The sequence below is a fragment of the Cydia strobilella genome, chromosome 27 (genome assembly GCF_947568885.1).
Source record: "Cydia strobilella chromosome 27, ilCydStro3.1, whole genome shotgun sequence".
In the NCBI taxonomy this organism is placed as follows: domain Eukaryota; kingdom Metazoa; phylum Arthropoda; class Insecta; order Lepidoptera; family Tortricidae; genus Cydia; species Cydia strobilella.
In genome coordinates, this window is record NC_086067.1 from 174,238 (window position 1) to 192,865 (window position 18,628).

General features: G+C 38.4%; 1 protein-coding gene and 1 long non-coding RNA gene across 2 annotated transcripts in view; one reads left to right on the forward strand and one right to left on the reverse strand.

Annotated features, from left to right (window-relative positions):
- Positions 1-7,663: 7,663 nt before the first annotated feature.
- LOC134753652 (NADH-ubiquinone oxidoreductase 49 kDa subunit-like) lies at positions 7,664-18,506 on the reverse strand. The gene is made up of 10 exons (XM_063689594.1): positions 18,354-18,506; positions 13,638-13,753; positions 12,996-13,105; positions 12,361-12,562; positions 11,332-11,519; positions 10,264-10,427; positions 8,844-8,963; positions 8,636-8,765; positions 8,088-8,233; positions 7,664-7,793 (listed from the first exon to the last, which is right to left on the reverse strand). The coding sequence occupies exons 1-10, from the start codon at positions 18,446-18,448 to the stop codon at positions 7,664-7,666; spliced, it is 1,401 nt and encodes a 466-aa protein (XP_063545664.1). The 5' UTR covers positions 18,449-18,506.
- LOC134753672 (uncharacterized) overlaps positions 7,853-18,628 on the forward strand; it is a 166,123-nt gene continuing 155,347 nt past the window's right edge. The window contains exon 1 of the long non-coding RNA XR_010128838.1: positions 7,853-7,906. This is a non-coding gene — a long non-coding RNA (uncharacterized LOC134753672). The remainder of the gene's footprint in view (positions 7,907-18,628) is intronic.

The window sequence follows — 18,628 nt, forward strand, 5'->3', positions numbered from 1 at the left end:
GCAAAAAAATAATTGCATTCCCGTTGCCAGGGAGGTTTTGGGATTATACTGAGCAACTTACTATGGGACCAACCCCGAAATCGCAAAGAAAAATTTGGCTCTTTCATACATTTTGTCTGGTCCATTTTCTATGGGAGGGTAATAGTTATTTGTTATACAAGGGTGCAAAGTTTTATTTTACCCGCGAGTGTGGAATTGAAACACGAGCAAGGGAAAGGACTCTATAGTTGAACCACGAGCGAAGCGAGTGGTTCTAAAATAGAATCCTGAGCGTAGCAAGTGTTTCAACACACGAGAAGTAAAATACATTTGCACCCGTGTGTAACACAAAACTTTTCCCCTCACTATAGCGAGGAAAGTGCAACATCCACAGGCGTTAGATCATCTTCATCACTGGAATCATTCATTTTTTTACGATATTATAACAGAAAACACTAGAAATTCTGATTTTTACGCGAGTCGGTGAGAAGAACAGTAAAAATTTTGTTGACAATGTTGACATTTCTGTTCTGACGTATGAAATGTCAACGATGCGTTTTGAAATTGCATCGACTCAACTTGTGCTTTCAGAATTATATTTAACATCATTACAAAAAATCTAACGTTTCTTATGGAATTTTAAGGTTTATGACTTAAAATTATTAAATAAAGCTAAATTTGGTATTTTTTATTAGATTCTCAAACCATTTATTTAATGATAATTAATATCGTACGAACCATTATCATGAGCGTTTTACGTTTTGTTATCTGTCAAGCTACTTAAACACGCTCCATCCAAGGTCAAATTACTTTCCCCACTAGTGGATAAAATGCGTTTTTCCCCGCTTGTTTTAAAGGATAATAGACGGCTTTCCGAGCTAGTGAGGGGAAAATTTTTTTTCCGCGATTTCGTGGTTGGTCCCATAGTAAGTTGCTCAGTATAATCTCAAATCCTCTCTAGCAACGGGAATGCACTTAGTTCTTAGCCAGCCTGTATATGAGTAATGTAAATAGGTACAGTCGCCATCAGATATATCGGAGCGGCCAAGGTGCTCACAAATATCTGAACACGCCTCTATTGTCAAGGCGCTAGGTGTGTGTTTAGATATTTTTGAGCACCTCGGCCGCTCTGATATATCTGATGGCGACTGTACGTGTTATTTTAGCTATAATCATAGGCTTGTTCCATACCAAATCAAAAATTACATTATTACCACACCAGCTGGTAAAGGCTTCCTTGATTGTTCAAAAACTGATGAGAAAGTTGCATTTTATCCACATGTGGTGTTGTTGCCTTATATTGCTGGTGGAATCGACTTTTAAATGTGGTATTTTCTATAAAAAGGGACCTTATTGTCGATGGCGCTTACGCCGCACAGCGTTGCGCGGCATTGTATTTATATCGGAGCATCATTATTAATGGCGTTAGCGCCATCGACAATAAGGTCCCTTTTTATAGAAAATACCACATATGATGATTTTGAATGATGGATATTTATTAAGAGACCGTATTCGACTTTGGAGCAAAAATGTAAAATTGATAGATATAGTCGTTGAAATTATACACGTTCTCATGAAATAAAACTATGAAAACGGATTATATCGCGTATATTGAATTTATAATACATCCCGACGTATTATAAATTCAATATACGCGATATAATCCGTTTTCATAGTTTTATTTCATGAGTAACTATCGCGGTAACCGAAGACAATATTTTATACACGTTCTGTTACGTAATATCTAAATAACAATTATTGGTTTCTATTAGCACGTCTTCTCATCTTGCCCTTTTATAATGTGGTCGCGAGCGTGCGTCACCGGTAATATATGAAAAGAAGAGGCAGTTTTTAAAAATTCATCAAAAAATTATGGTGGTAAATTATACAAATTAATGTATAAGAATAGTTTCAGCAAATATTGTAGATTGTTTAAGTAACAAAATTACGTTGAAATTAAGTCGATTTTCAGAGAAATTATCACTTGTTTTGAAGTAATTTCTGGAGAAAATTTATTTCTTCTAACTTTCATTTACACTACTTCAAAGTCATAATAATGAAAATGTAGTCTGATAAACGTCAAGTACAGGATATGTGTAATACAAAATTACCATGTTTAGCCGTTCAAAATTTACAAATAAGAGCGACAAAATCATTGCTTTACGCGCGTTTACCTAAACGTCCATCAGAAAAGCAAACATTACTAATTTAGTGAGTCTGTTTTCAAAAAATTGATCTGATAAAAGGTAAGATAAGAAGACGTGCTAATAGAAACCAGTACTTGTTATTTCAACTAGGTAACAAAAGGTGTACAATTTCACCGACGAAATCTATCAATTTTACATTTTTGCGACTAAAATCGACACCGGCCTCTTAAATCACATTTACAATCGGGTCTATCGCGAATTTATTTTGTTATCTTTATTTACCGACGGTTCGTTTTTTTACCAATGTGGTTTAATATGTGTTCAAAACGCGAAAGTTTTAAATGTTATGATGAATATTTGTCAATATAAATCATTTTATCCAATAAAAAGCCATCCATACTTATTGATGCAAAACAAAACAAAGATTGGTCGTGGTTTTAACACTTCTGGAGACACGAGGGAGAGGAGTCTTTAAACTTGCAATGTTTGTAATATGTTTGTTCAAATCAAATCTTGCAAGCAAAATTAGACCCACTTCCCATACATATACATATATGTGTTGGGTGACAACGCAATATTATGGTACCATCGAGCTGATCTGATGATGGAGACAGGTGGCCATACGCAAACTAATTGGGGCATTTTCTATGAAAAAGGGACCTTATTGTCGATGGCGCTTACGCCGCACAGCGTCGCGCGGCATTGTATTTATATCGGAGCATCGTTTATAATGGCGTAAGCGCCATCGACAATAAGGTCCCTTTTTATAGAAAATACCACAATTGTGTTTGGTTTTGCTAAAATTGTCTCGATGAGTATTTAGTTGCCGGTTGAAAGAATTAGTCAGCGATAAAAGCTTGTATCAAAAATTAAATGATTGACAAAAAACTTATTAACCTTTTGGACGCCAATGACGGATATATCTGCAGCGCAGGTCCAACGCCAAAGACTGATTAATCTGTCATAGACCACAGAGCAATATAGACCTACGTGCATTCGCATAAAGTTCAATTTCAGTTTTGACACTTCGGTGACGTGGCGTCTGGACAGCTTTTGTGTTTGACACGGCGTCGAGAAGGTTAAATCTAACATCATGAGGTTTGTTTAATTAGGTTTGTAATGGAATAATTATATAATGTTTCTCCAAAGTTGTATAGATTATGCACGATAAGCAAAGTATTTTTATAAATTTAGTTTTAGGAAAGATATAACTCCGTAATAGATGGATACAGTCTAAGGAAAAAACGTGCCTCGAAAATCACGAAAATTTGATTATCGATCAGATGGCGCCACTAGCTTTGGCCTACTCTCGTATAGAGGGCGTTGACTGTTTCGTTTGTTATTTATAATTTTAACGCATATCAGTGAAAGAACATGGGTCGAAATCATATAAAAATAGAATATGCAAATAAAAAAATCATTTATCCATATTTAAATACATTTTAACGTATTTTTATAAATCTTCATTTTTAGTTTTAAAGTAGGTATGTCGATAGATTGCAGTGAATTTACAGTGGTTACAAAATTTACTATGACAGTACTGCTCTATCTTATATCCTCTTTGGTTTTAGCAAGTTTTAGTATTAACACAGACTCGTATTTCCGAAATTTTGTAAAAACATTTATTTTATCTAAACAATATCACAAAACAAGGACAAAAATGCATGTAAATTATACTCACTCTCAACTCACTGACAACATGCTGACAACTTTAGTGATCATACGCATTTTATAATAAAATCAAAATGTTTTATTTATTTGGATAAGTGATCTTGTGTAATTATATTTTAACAATGTGTAAAAAAGTAAATGTTATTAGACATTTTAGTTTCATTTTGTATCCTAAATCCTTTTCTGTGCTAACTTGTTTTACTGGTTTTCTTTTGGCCACAGCGTACACTGTGCAGTGATAAATAAGCAATGCACTACCTGACATTTGCAAATATGTGACGTTTTCAACCAAAAGGTACCACATTGTCGCTTGTCGATAAGGTTGATTTCGAATTGAAGCTATATGGAGATAGCGCCTTATTGACAACCGACAATAAGTACCCTTTTGGTTGAAAATGGATGTATAAAATACACACAGGTAAAAAACCTAAGGTTGTGATATGTGCGACTAGCAGGTTCCTTTTGAATCATGGAGTGAAGAAGTAATTAGAAGTAAGTATTAGTTTGGTCCCAGAGCCTACCTAGCGCCACCGGAGAAATTATAAACTATTGTTTACAGCTGAAAGCTGGTCACTTGCAACCATAGACATAGTATAGTAGTTATAGACATGAAACCGAGCGACCAGGGGTAAGAGAAAGACATATTCATGTATTGACAGGTTAATGTATGGCAGCATAATCCTTTTTCTCTTTCACTCTTATAAATTTCGGTTTTTCGCCATCGCCTCCTACCTATGCTGCCATAACCCGACCATGAAAAAAAACCCGGTCGGTGATAAGGACCAAGCATGGCACTATTTTCTCTTTCCTCTTATAGAAATCGCAATAAGACTATCTTTCTCTATCAAAGAGTGCGAGGCCCTTGCTTGCAACAGTTCTGCCATAAGAAATTGTCCTCCTTTCGATACCGTCCATATTTCGAATCCTTTGTCCGTCAAAGCCGGACACAGACGCTCATCGTTTGAATGAGGGAGGCAACCTGGCAACTGTCCAAGGGCCTGACACTCTTTGATAGAGAAAGATAGTCTTATTGTGATTCCTATAAGAGGAAAGAGAAAATAGTGCCATGGTTTTGTCTTTATCACCGACCGGGCATTTTTTCATGGTCGGGTTATGGCATCATATAGCAAGGAGGCTATGGTGAAATACCGAAATTTATAAGAGTGAAAGAGAAAAGACATTGGAAATGCAAACCGGATAAATTGCGTAGTATACATTTTATATGAATATTTTTTCTCTTACCCCTGGTCGCTCGGTGGCGCGTCTATAACTACTTGCATATACTATCCCCCTTATTCATAAACGTCTACTAAAGGTGACAAGCCGCTAATAAGCGTTTGTCTCTTTCCGACGTATTGGTATGATGGAAAGGGACAAACGATTATTAGCGGCTTATCAACTTTAGTAGACGCTTATGAATAAGGGGGTATGTTATGGACGGTATAGAAAGGACGACAATCTCTTATGGCAGAACTATTGCAAAAGTAACCAGCTTTCAGCTGTAAATAATAGTTCCTAATCTCTCCGGTGGCGCTAGTTAGGCTCTGGGACATGAGTATAACATGAACCATAATATAAGGCAACAAATAACCCGACCAAATTACGTAGGTTGTTTTTGGTAGTATTTCGGTGTATGGTGGCGCCGCCTAATTACTGTTTTTTGATGGACACTTTTCATACATAGAGATTTGGCTCCTTTATATAGTCTCCATGGGGTATGTCTATGCAACTGTCAAAGGTTTGCATAGATAATAAATAAATAAATATTATAGGACAATAAAGTGAAGGCCTTCAGTCCACTTCAGTCACCGAGAGGTCCTTGATAAATCCCTATCCCTATACGTTTAATTTGCATGTACTTTTTTATGTAACATACTTATTTGTATCTCCTCGGATTTCACGAGCCTATAAATCCCGGTCTTTTGATAGGCTTGCGTGGGGATATAGATCCAACACGTAGAGGCCCCTTGGAGAGCTTTAATGTCATGTAGAATGCCTGCTGGAACCCGTTCACAGGTGCAAGTGGTGCAACAATAGACACCCATGAACCGGCCGCAGCAGGCATTGGGACTATTGTAGAAAAAGTGAACAGTATACCGGTCTATGGACTGAAGTTTGGGTGGACAATGAGACTGGGCTATTGTAAAGAAGTCCGGACACCTGCCATAACAATGCTTATACTTATATTATTAAGAAAATAAAAGGCTATAATAATAAAAAAATTAAAGGTTTGTAGTATGCATAGCATAGAGGTGAGAAATCATATACATGCGAAACCTGCTATAAATACGAGAAAAAAAAGGTTAGCTTTATTATATCCCCTTTATTTTATTTATTTGGGGCATCAACAGCAATACAAAAATTAATACAAATCATAGTGAACAGAAAACATAGCCAATAACAGATGTCCACAAAAGTACAATTAACATGCAATAACTAAGTGGAAACACAAAAAAAAGAAGGGAGTAAAAAGGCATTCTATACAAACTAGATATGGCTTGCATAACATGTGTACGTGTGTGTTTTGAGTGATTGTGTGTGCGTGTTCGTGTGTGTGTGTATGTGACTGTGACTGAGTGTGTAATGGAAGACGCATATTATGTAGTTTTAACATACTGCTGCAGATCTCTAAAACTCGCCATTTAAAAATTTACAAAAACCGGTTCGACAAATATTTAATTCTACAATAAATAAAACCGCATATTTCTAATTATTTATTTAAACGTAAAAATGATCTATTTTCAATACATGTTTCTCTTAGGAGCTAGTGGGGACCAAATTTATGGAATATAGACAGTTACAAGTGAAAAATCGAGTAATATTTCGATTATATTGATGACATAGACTGATTTCCATTTTATTTTGAGGGTAGAACTTACAACTTATTTTCCCTAGTACTTGCGTATTATGACTGCCATATTTAGTGTTAAAGAAATTTATCGACACCAACTTGCCATTTTTATCATAACTTTACCATCGCTCACACACACTGTAGGCCGTGCACATGATTGACGCGACAGTATCTCGCCGCGAGATACTACCCGTCTTTTACTAACTGTATGAATTAAAGAGGGACGTTGTACGACGAACGACACCAGACCTCCCTCGCGTTAATGGTTCGGCGGAGACCCATCTCTATCTGTCTAATTATCTCATTGTATCACTTACCAATAACAATAATATATTTAGATATTGTTAAATATCCTGGTCATGGCACCAAATGGCATCTTACAAATAGACTAAAATCTTAAAACCTTATACATTTGTGGTGATGACGTCTTCTGTTTCGTCTATGTCTGTTTCTCTCTATCTTATGTACAAGTATATTGTACCACCGCCCACACTGTTAACTGATAGTTCGTAAACCTTATTACAAAAGGCATAAGGTCTATGGCGATGGACAGTAGAGTGTTGCTGTTTGTACTGTGAATCATCTGGTGCAGATGATTTTTTTAAGTATATCTGCAAAGTTACGGTTTTCCACTAAACAATTAAAACACTAAATATCACTGTCCTTTATGTTCCCAACTCGAAATGCTAAGATGCCAAGCGCAGCATTTTGTTAAAAAATTGTTGCCAATTTAGCATATTTCTTTAGAAAAGTTACCAATTTAGCACATTTCTTTTAAAAAGTTGCCAATTTAGCATATTTATTTAGAAAAGTTACCAAATTAGCGCTTTTCCCTAGAAAAGATGCAAATTTCGCACTTCCTTCTACAAAAGTTGCCAATTTAGGACTTTTCCCTAGAAAAGGTGCCAATTAAGCACTTTCTTCGACAAAAGTTGCAAATTCAGCGCATTTCCCTACAAAACTTGGCAACGATAGCATCTACCCCTGTACGGTCGCTCCCCCCCCCCTCACCCCTCTACCGGTCGATCTCCCCGAAGACGACATCGAGCGTGCCGATGATGGCCACGATGTCGGCCAGCATGGAGTTGCGGCCGACCTTCTCCAGCGCGGCCAGGTGCGCGAACCCGGGCGCCTTGATCTTGCATCTGCGGAGTAGGGACAACATACATTCATATCACTTACATTCTTCAGCAACAAACACCACAGGGTTTGTAAGTGCGTTGCTGGCCTTTAAGATGGGAGTACGCTCTTGAAGGTTGTATCGGTCCGGAAATACCGCAGGCGACAGTTCATTCCACAGTTTAGCTGTGCGGGGCAGGATGTTTCTGGAGAAACGCACAGTTGAGGACACAACCATCTAAGTAGTATATTACCTGAACTTGATAGTCTCTGTAACTACATTACCTGTAAGGCTTGGAGTTCGTATAAGGCTAAAATACCTGTAAGGCTTGGAGCCCCCGTCGGACACGAGGTAGACTCCGAACTCTCCCTTGGGGGCCTCGATGGCGGTGTAGGTGGCTCCGGGGGGCACCTGGTAGCCCTGCGTGAACAGCTTGAAGTGGTGGATCAGGGCTTCCATTGAGGTCTGCAAAAAAATATATAATAATATCACAAACCTCTAAAATAGACAGACATTATTTCCATGGAAATATATTAATTTATGTTATTTCAAGTAGAAACACTAATACTATATAAATATATACTAAAATTGATGCAATATATAAAAGAAAAAAGCCCTGGCCTTGGTCACTTTTTCTTTTCAGAAATCAGAAATCATTGCATTTATTCGTGATAAACTATAACATACAAAAGTATAAAAACAACAAAGAAATATAAATATTAAAATAAATAGTTTACCACGAAATGGTCCCGCCTCAGCATAATGCTAACCCAAAAGTCAGCGCTGATCTTCCGGCGAGACCATTTTGAGGGCCACTTTTGTATTGATGGATTTATACATAATAAATAATGATGGACAGTATTTTACCTTCATCTCTTCTCTAGAAGGCGGTGTAAGTTTGGCGTCATCAGTTTTGATCTCGCCGGGCGGCATTTGGTTCAAGCATTGGTCAATAATGCGGAGAGACTGACGCATCTCTTCCACGCGACACAGGTAACTGGGAAAAGATAACGGTTAAAGTTAAAATATGGACGAGGCTCGGATAATAGTCTAAAGTTAAATACCGATAACTCACCGATCATAACAATCGCCGTTGGTTCCAAGCGGTACATCGAAGTCGACAAGGTGGTACGCGTCGTAAGGCTGAGCCTTACGCAGATCCCATTTGATACCGGAGCCACGGAGCATTACACCGCTGAAATGAAAAGGAAATATTAGCAACCACGTTGAAATCGAATTTAAATTGTCGCGAATAATCAATCAAACCATTCATACAAATATAAATTTTACATAAAATCAGTTAGGGGCAAGACACACTGCGACCGATTCACACGTCGCTCCGACGTGCAAGCGGGATGTTGCCCACTTGCACCATCCCACTAACCCAGGGTTAACCCGTTAAACCCCATTAACCCAGTGTCAAATTGTACTGGTAACCGTGGTAACTCCAGGCTTAACCAGTTAACCCCGGGTTACTGAGACTAGTGGCGCTTAGTCAGACCAAGCTAACTCTGCATTGCACACACACACACACACGACAAACACACACACACACACACACACACACACACACACACACACGTTTTTCATGCATTTATAGTTATTATTATAAATTATTTAAGTTACAATATCATGTTTGTTAAAATTGAGTGTAAGTTAAATGGTCACTTTTGTTGTTTTAGTTTTAGAAATTAATCTTTAGATTTTAAATTTTTATTTGTACAAATAGTTTGCTTTAACCTAGGGAAGAGCGGTGCCTCCCGACACAGGCAATTTTTTGCTTACCGGGCGGCTCCATCACCTAAATCATACCAATTTGTGTTTAAAACAAATAAAGATTTTTGTATTTTGTATAGCATTTGCAACGACAAAGTGTGGAATGTCGTCATACAGTAAAATATCCTGGTCACAGCACCAATTGTAATAGTATTATTAAAAAAAAATGTCTCAGATTCAATCATATGACAAACATATGAACTAAGGCTTTTTTAGTTACTGGCCAAGGTGTGTGAAGCGTACAAAGCACAGCGCAGCTAGACTCCGCTCATGGGCCACTACAAAATGTAGCGTGCAAAGGCGGGCAATCCTCTATACCCCTTTGGTACACCAGAACTGAAGTGAATAGGCTTGCCTCAGTCTATCCTCAAACGGGACACCATAATGTCGACTACAGTCAGTTCCATAATTAGCCGGAGACCTGGAGACACGTGGCTCTGCAGCAGTGGCCAGCCCCAGGTCGATGTGAATGCTGTCGCCACTCCTCGTTGACAAAATTAGCCACGGACTGGATCCCACAGGATGGATCTCGGGGCAGGCAGACCCAAACGGAGATGGCGCACCGACCTCGATACATTCAGTGGAGTGGCGGGGATGTGCATTGGACAGAGCCAAGTGGCGGGAAAGAGGGGAGGCCTTTGCCCAGCAGTGGGACACACTAATAGGCTATTAAAAACAAGTATCCTGGTCATAGGTATCAATTGTAAAACCCTAGTTACCTGAATCCATAGTTGAGCGCGTCCTGAGCGCTCACGATGCCTATGTCCTTAGTACGCTGCACCCAGATCCTGTTGGTGGTGAGAACATCTTCAACCTCGTCGAGACGTTCGGCGAACTTGCTCGCGAACTCGTAAATGTCGTCCATAAGGCCGAGGGGCATGTCCTGAAATTTAAATTGCTTATTATACCACACATGACACATGACTACATGAATGATAATATGATAAAACATCTTGGGATTAATTTTGATTCGAAATGATTAATTATTATTGATAATTAAATTGATATTCCAATGTATGAATTTATTTTGATGTTGTTGAAGTGAAAACTTCTTTAGGCGCGTTGGGTATTTTTTGATATGGGAAAAATCCATTGAACTCGCGACACTGTGACGGTTTGTCGGTTACCGACACCGACACCTCTGGTTGGCTATGGTGTCCGCTTACCGTCACGCTGCATGCTTCTTTGCCACGAACATTTTTTAACGTTTGACGACAAGAAATAACTTACTGAAAGTATAGCGTCGGTAATCCGGACCCCGCTAATCCGGATGGATTCGACGGGGGCGCACTGCCTTTGTCGTCACAAAATTTTAAAATCTATTCTTTGACTAAGAGTGCCTTCGAAATGAGGTGCAAAAACGTAAATCAGAAAGAATAATAAATGAATTACAAAAATATGAAGAGAATTCCTAGAATTCCTAGCGTGAAACGCAATTTAGTGCAGAGATATTTTGAGTCTTTTGAGTGAGCGTGTTGTCGCCTTCTTGAATGCATATTATGTATTATTCTCTCTTTTTTTTTCTTGCCTTTTATTCTTCATTATGTTGCTAAGTTAATTTGTATTTTAGTTACTCCCTTATTAGTTATCATTTGTATACGCTCTGTTCACATATGTGGCTGCGATAGTGCGCAACCTTAGTATAGTACCTATTAGTTTAGTATCATGTCACTACCTGTGAGTTCCTATAATTGGCTTCCTGTATCTACTATAACTTTTATGTTAATAATATGTCACAGCTGTTGGATCTCCAAATAAAAAACGCAAAATTTTGTTAAAAATCTCACAAACGAAACTCCTCCAGGTCTAATATAAGCCGCGTGCATTCTCGCCCCGCTCGCTCTCTCGTAGAACTCCATCATCTTCTCTCTCTCCTCGAACAGCCAGAAAAGGGGGGTTAGTGCGCCCACGTCAAGCGCGTGCGTGGCCACCGCCATTATGTGGTTGAGGATGCGGGTGATCTCGGCGAAGAGCGCTGGAACAAGCATTCAATAAATACGTATTATAGGGTAATTTTACACAGATCGATCGACCCAAATTAAGCTTGTGTTATGGGTACTAGACGATATTATATTGTTTTTTTTTTTTATGAAAAAATGTTTATTGGTTCCTTACAAGTAGTTTACAGCATGGGATGTGATCTTCTTTTAAGCATTAGATATGCTTGTGACAGAAAACCCCGCTCTTCCGAAATCGCTTATTGTTTGATGTTTATTGCACATCATATTCACTCACTGTGATAAAGGCTCCTTTTAAATATGTAGATTAAAAAAAAAAAAACATATTCACTCAAAAAGTATCTGATTTTCTTATTCTAGGTTATAAACTATCTGTGTTCTTGTAAAATTCATCAACATTAAATAAGCAACAAAGTTACAAAAAAGTTACTGCGTAAGTTGTTGATCTAACCCCAGTAATGCAAGTCATTCATTCATTCTTTGACGACCGGTCTGGCCTAGTGGGTAGTGACCCTGCCTGTGAAGCCAATGGTCCTGGGTTCGAATCCCGGTAAGGGCATTTATTTGTGTGGTGAGCACATATATTTGTTCCTGGGTCATGGGTGTTTTCTATGTATGTATTTAAGTATTTATATATTATATATATCGTTGTCTGAGTACCCATAACACAAGCCTCCTTGGGCTTACCGTGGGACTTAGTCAATCTGTGTAAGAATGTCCTATAATATTTATTTATTTATAATAATATTTATTTATTTATCCATTCCAGTCATTTCATTCATTCATATATTAACTTCAATCATTCATTTCATTCACTCATTCATGTCATTTATTCATTCATAAGTTTTTTTTACTTACTGCGAATATACTTGGCACGGATAGGTATATCGATGTTAAGAAGTTTCTCAACGGCCAAAGAGTAGCATTGCTCGTTGCACATCATGGATACGTAGTCGAGACGATCGAAGTAGGGTAACGCCTGCGTGTATGTCTTGTACTCGATCAGCTTCTCAGTACCGCGGTGCAGCAGCCCTATGTGGGGGTCTGCGGCGCGGACGGTCTGAAAAAAAAAACCTATAGGTACAGTGCGCAGAGGCGACGAAAGTTTGGAAAAACTGATTGTGGTTGGAAACACCGAAGGCAGAAGATCGCACGGTCGTTCACCAATAAAATTAACCGATCAAGCTAGCTAAGGTTGGTGTTGGGCAGAGGAAAGGGGAGGCTAGGAGGTACTTGTAAACCATGAACAAATATATTTTGCTTCCATATGAAGTATCCTGGTCATAGGTACCAAATTGTACAACCCTAATTCTATTCTATTCAAAAATAATCATTAAAGTTTTCTTAGCAAAAAGAGTGTTTAAAGTAGTATTGGTAATTTAGTGTTAAAGGTAGTATTGGTAATTTATTGGACACAGCACGATTAAAAAAAACTAGATACGGAGGTCTAATTCAAGAGACCATTGGGGTGTTATTTAGTGCTATAAACTCACCTCTCCATCGAGTTCAAGTACAAGTCGTAGTACGCCGTGGGCGGCGGGGTGCTGCGGCCCGAAGTTCAGCACCATGTTCCGGACCTGCTTCTCAGCCGGCGCCACGATACCTGCAATAAACATTATCATGGGTTGTTAGTGCATGTATCTTCTACTTTCTCGGTTCCTCATTACTGCCGGGCTAGCATAGGAGTGGCGCGAGAGTATCTCGCCCGCGCGAGAGAAAAAGGCGGGTCTTTTTTTTTATACCACGTCGGTGGCAATCAAGCATACGGCCCGCCTGAAGGTAAACAGTTACCGTAGCCTATGGACGCCTGCAACACCGGAGATATTACACGCGCGTTGCCGACCCTTTAAAAACCTGTACACTCCTTATTTGAAGAACCCCATACTGAAGCCCCTCGGGAAAACCTCGGCAGGGTCTATCTCGCGGGCGAGATACTGTCACGCCCCTCCTGTGTTAGGCCTACTGAGGATCGTGATTGGTTTTGCCATCGGTCTCAATCTCCTCTCGCCGCTTGATGGAGTTTGCCTGAGCTCGCTTTTTAAATGTAATATAACATTTGCTGCTATTATCGTCAGGCTGTCGGGACAAAATAAAAGTTTATCCGCCCAGACGCTTCAAATGTTAGCTTCCTTTACCTGAGTAGGGCGGGTGCTTCAGTAATGAAGTGACCTCATCAGGGTACATAACAGCTCCTTCGAACTGCTTCACATACTCAGCGTCTGGGAACCATCTGTGCGCTGCTCGGTTTTGGCTGAAAAAAGAATGGACACAAATTGTTATTCAACGAACAAAGAAAGCGTTAGAAAAACAGCTCCAAACAAGATCAATAAAACCAGAGAAGTCGAGTTCTCAAACCGTTCCTTTTAAGTACAAATACAATCTCACGACCAGAGAACAACAACTTATAACTTATAACATTACAACAATACAACAACAACAACAATACAATAGTCCCCGGAGGACAAACAAGGCAAAAACAACCACCACCAAGAAACATAAAACATAAAAACCTTCCTGAAGCCGGAATGTAGTCACTGTGGGGAAAAATGACCGGAACCTTCCAGAAACCAAGAAATACCAAAGCAAGCAAAAAAATATAAACAATAACAACCTTTATATAACAACATATAACACAAGGACACTGTCCAGCCACGAAAGATTATTAGAGCTAACAAACGCATTAGAGACAGTCAAACCGTCAATGCCGTTCGCCAACAAACTGTTATGCAGTTTGGCGAAAAAATATGTTTACTGAAAATTGCTGTGTATTTCTTAGTCAGTAAATAAAATAAAAAATAATAAATAACATAAATATGTACGACAGCATAGGACTAGCTGAGGTCAGAAGACAAGGAGAATCAATAAATGAATACCAGGACTATATTCTGTGCTACAAGGATGAAACGCCGGACCGGTGGGCTTCCTCCTCGAAAACCACAGAGAAATATTTAAAAAACGTTGTAGGAATATCTGAACGCGTGGCTTTATTGAATCCAAACGTTGTAAACTACCCTGTTGTATATAGTCCAGGTATTTGCTCCAACGGAGGCAGCAAGTGACGACGGTATACAACAATTTTATGAAACCCTAAACACTTTAGTGGAAACGGCCCACAAAAACATGATAATAATGGGTTAGTTTAACGCCGGCCAAAATAGGAAAGGTCTGATGATGATGATGGTATCCTTTTATCCCTCATCGGGGATATAGGGCTCTCAGAAGGGATTTCCATTTTTCGCGGTCCAGCGCGGCCTTCTCCAGCTCTCCAAGTCCAGTCTCCAGGTGGTACGTGGGCGACCTTGGCCCCCCTTTTTCCGGGAATTTTCCAAGTCAGCCCTTGCTTAGATAGGTGGTTGTTTGGCCTTCGTGAAACATATCCTATCCAGCGCCATTTCCTCAGAAGTATCTCCTTACCTAAAGGGTTTTATCCGGTCAATTCCCATAATTTAATATTGGAGATGGACAAGGTCTACCAGAAAAAAAACTTATAATAAAAACCGGCCAAGTGCGAGTCGGACTCGCGCGCGAAGGGCCATTACGCAAAAAACGGCAAAAAAATCACGTTTGTTGTATGGGAGCCCCCTTAAATATTTATTTTATTCTGTTTTTAGTATTTATTTTTAACGGCGGCGGCGGGTTGTTGTTGTTAGCGGCGACATCATCTGTGAAAATTTCAACTGTCTAGCTATCACGGTTCATGAATCATGAGATACAGCCTGGTGGCAGACGGACAGACAGGTCTCGTTTTTACCTTTTGGGTACGGAACCCTAAAAAACCACGGCTACGGCACGAGAAATGATCTTTCGCATGCGTGCGTGCGAGCGTGTCGTCTCGTGTCGTGGTGGTTCGCCTCTTGGCGAGAGGCTCGTAGAATTTGCTACTAAGAATAGACCAAACTGCAAATAAACCTAGCGCTCGCCAAACGGCATCGTAAAAAATGAAATTGACTACTATCCAACCAACCCAAAATGTTTCAAAACGTCGAGGTCCTAAATATAAACTATTCCTCAGACCACAGAATGGTCAGATAACAATTAGAATACAAAAAAATCAAAAGAGCAGAGCTCATCTCAACACAATGATCATGAAATCAATATTAGCCAACGCAGAACATATTGAAACATATAAACTCAACCTAACAAAATATTTACCTGACCTTCTAGAACATAGAGGCTGTGCCACGTCCCAACATTACTATAACAGACTGACAAACGCAATCCACTCGAGATTACAACAAATTAAAAAATCAACAAACGAGACTTGCGAAAACCAAGTTTTGTCGGACCAAACAAAAGCTTTATTGACCCGTAGACAACAGCTACAAAAAATTAAACCAAAATCTCGTTTAATGAAAAATGACCTGAAGGCACTGTACAAAGTTACTAATAAATACATCAAAAATGACTACCACCATTATAGACTCAAACGCTTGAAAACATCTCATCAAAACAGGCAGCTTAAAGAAGGCCTATAAAGAGCTTCAATCACATAAACCCTGGATTAAAAATCTGAAAACCCATGGGAAAACTGTCCAAAACCGCAAGGATGTCCTAGACTTGGCTACAACCTTCTAAAGAGAGCTATACCTATAACATAAGTGTAGATATGAATATACTACTCTAAAGTCTGTTGATGTAGAATGATCTTTTACAATGCATGTGCTCGAAAAGTGCGTTGCCTACGGAGCCATATCATGCGGAAAGTAGTACTTTTCCGCACTAGTGCTTTTTGTTTCCAATTTGTATTTTACAGTACATATGGTGCTACTTTCTCGCACTAGTGCGGAAAAGAGCATTTTTCCGCACTAGTGCTTTTTGTTTTCAATTTTTTAATAATTAAACTTATTTGCCATTATATGTTTTTTTTATTTACTCGCACAATGCATAGTAAAACATTGTATGATACACGTGCGTAAAGATGATTTCCGCACTTGTTGCATAAATAGCTATTACGGAGCCATATCATGCGGAAAGTACTACTTTTCCGCACTAGTGCTTTTTGTTTTAATTTTTTTTTTACAGTTCATATGGTGCTACTTTCTCGCACTAGTGCCCAAAGAGCACTTTTCGTGTATATGTCGAAAGTTTAAAGGGCCATATGTACTGTAAAACGTTGTACGATACACGTGCGAATAGGTAATTAGCAACTCGTGTCGATTTAAAACACTCCTTTTAATAATTAGAATAGAATACGTTTATTGTAAAAATCTACATACAGCACCATACAAGTTTAAAAAGAAGAAGATCTTATACACTAACACGTAAAATTACAAGTAGCTTATACTAACATGCAATAATTACAATATTGATGCTGCTATAGAGGCTACAAATGGACACCACTCAGCATATGCTCTAACATATAGGTATATGCTACAGCGCTGGTCTTCCGTGGAGCCCAGGGCAAGAAGATAGCTCAGTACAGTAAAGGCAGTAACTAATAATTAATTAAACTTATTTGCCATGATATGTTTTTTTATTTACTCGCATAATGCATAGTAAAACATTGTATGATACATGTGATGATTTCTGACTCGTATTCCTTTATACACTCGCTCGCTTTGCTTGCTCGTGAATAAAATTCCACTCGTCGGAAATCATACATATGGCGGTCAGCAAAATATTATCGGCGCGTGTCGATAACTTAGTATAGGTTAGAGCACGCGCTGATTTGATTAAGATAATGTCTGTACCGCCGTAGATTAGAGATGTATAAAACACTTGATTATGGTTTAATAAATCAGTCTAAGTCTACCCGTCAACGGTACCTTTTACTCACCCAACCACATTCCTCTAAAATACACTTTACGCACTTGTTGCATAAATAGCTATTTCAAGTAACAAGTGGATTTTCAACCAATATAGAACCTGCTTTACATCAGAAAATATGGAAAAAATCGCCATTATATACCTACTCTTTTACAATTGTAATTTTCAAATGGACAATGCACCCGCCATACCTTGTCAAGCTTTTGAAGCACTCATTCCTTCATCTACATGCCCCATGGATATTACGATCTAAAAGCTTCCTAAAAGTTAATTTTTTATTTCAAATATAAATTAATTCAATTCAAATTATATATTTCATTTATAATTTACTTTCGGTATTAATTAAATGAATGAGTATGAGTATGAATATGAGTTAAATTTTAGTTTTAATATAGACTATAGTTTTCTTCCATATCACCATGCAATGAAAAATCTGAGGCTTGAAATTATGTCCCGAAGGTTATATCATTTTCTGAAGCCTAAATATTGAAAGTTCAAGCACTTGTGGGTATAGATAGAGTTAGACCTCTTGGTCTTGGTTGGTGGTTGGCTCTTTCAATATTTTTCTATCGATAAGCGAACATAATTTCAAGCCTCTTTTTCATCGCATGGTAATATGGAAGAAAACTATAGTTTATATTAAAACTAAAATTTAACTCATATTTATACTCATACTCATTCATTTAATTAATACCGAAAGTAAATTATAAATGAAATATACAGGTTGGCCAAAAAATATGCAATAATAAGTCTGCAATAATTTCGATAGCACACGCAGTGCAAGTTATTTCAAACTCCTATGAATTTATGACTTATAAATAACACTTGTGTGGTGTGTGCTATCAAAATCGTTGCAGATTTATCTTGGTCTAACTCTAAGATAAGATAATGATTTATTTGATTAAACATGGTACATTAAGTTGACATAATCAGTATGAGCAGGCAATATCACATGTTTAGCCAAGGGCAGCATGCAAATATTGATCTTAAAATTAAACTATTTACATGACTAAACTATTAATTAAATTAAATATTTACATTTTATATTAATTACACATAGTGATAATAATAACTGCAACTCTTACTTGGCATTAAGAAGAGCCGGAGCGGCATTCAATAGAGCCTTGGCTGGCCCTAAACTTGCTGATTTTCGCAACAAAACATTTATTATTTGAGCCATTTTGGCTGTCGGACGAGTCAGACGATACGACACTTCTCGACAATCTCGAATCTCGACCCTACCAACCCTACCTGACTGACGACTGACAGAACTCAGAAGTGGCAGACGTCATTAATGTGACATATGACAAATTGACAATACTTCAAGGTATGGATGGTAAAGAAAGGATGCCAATCTCTT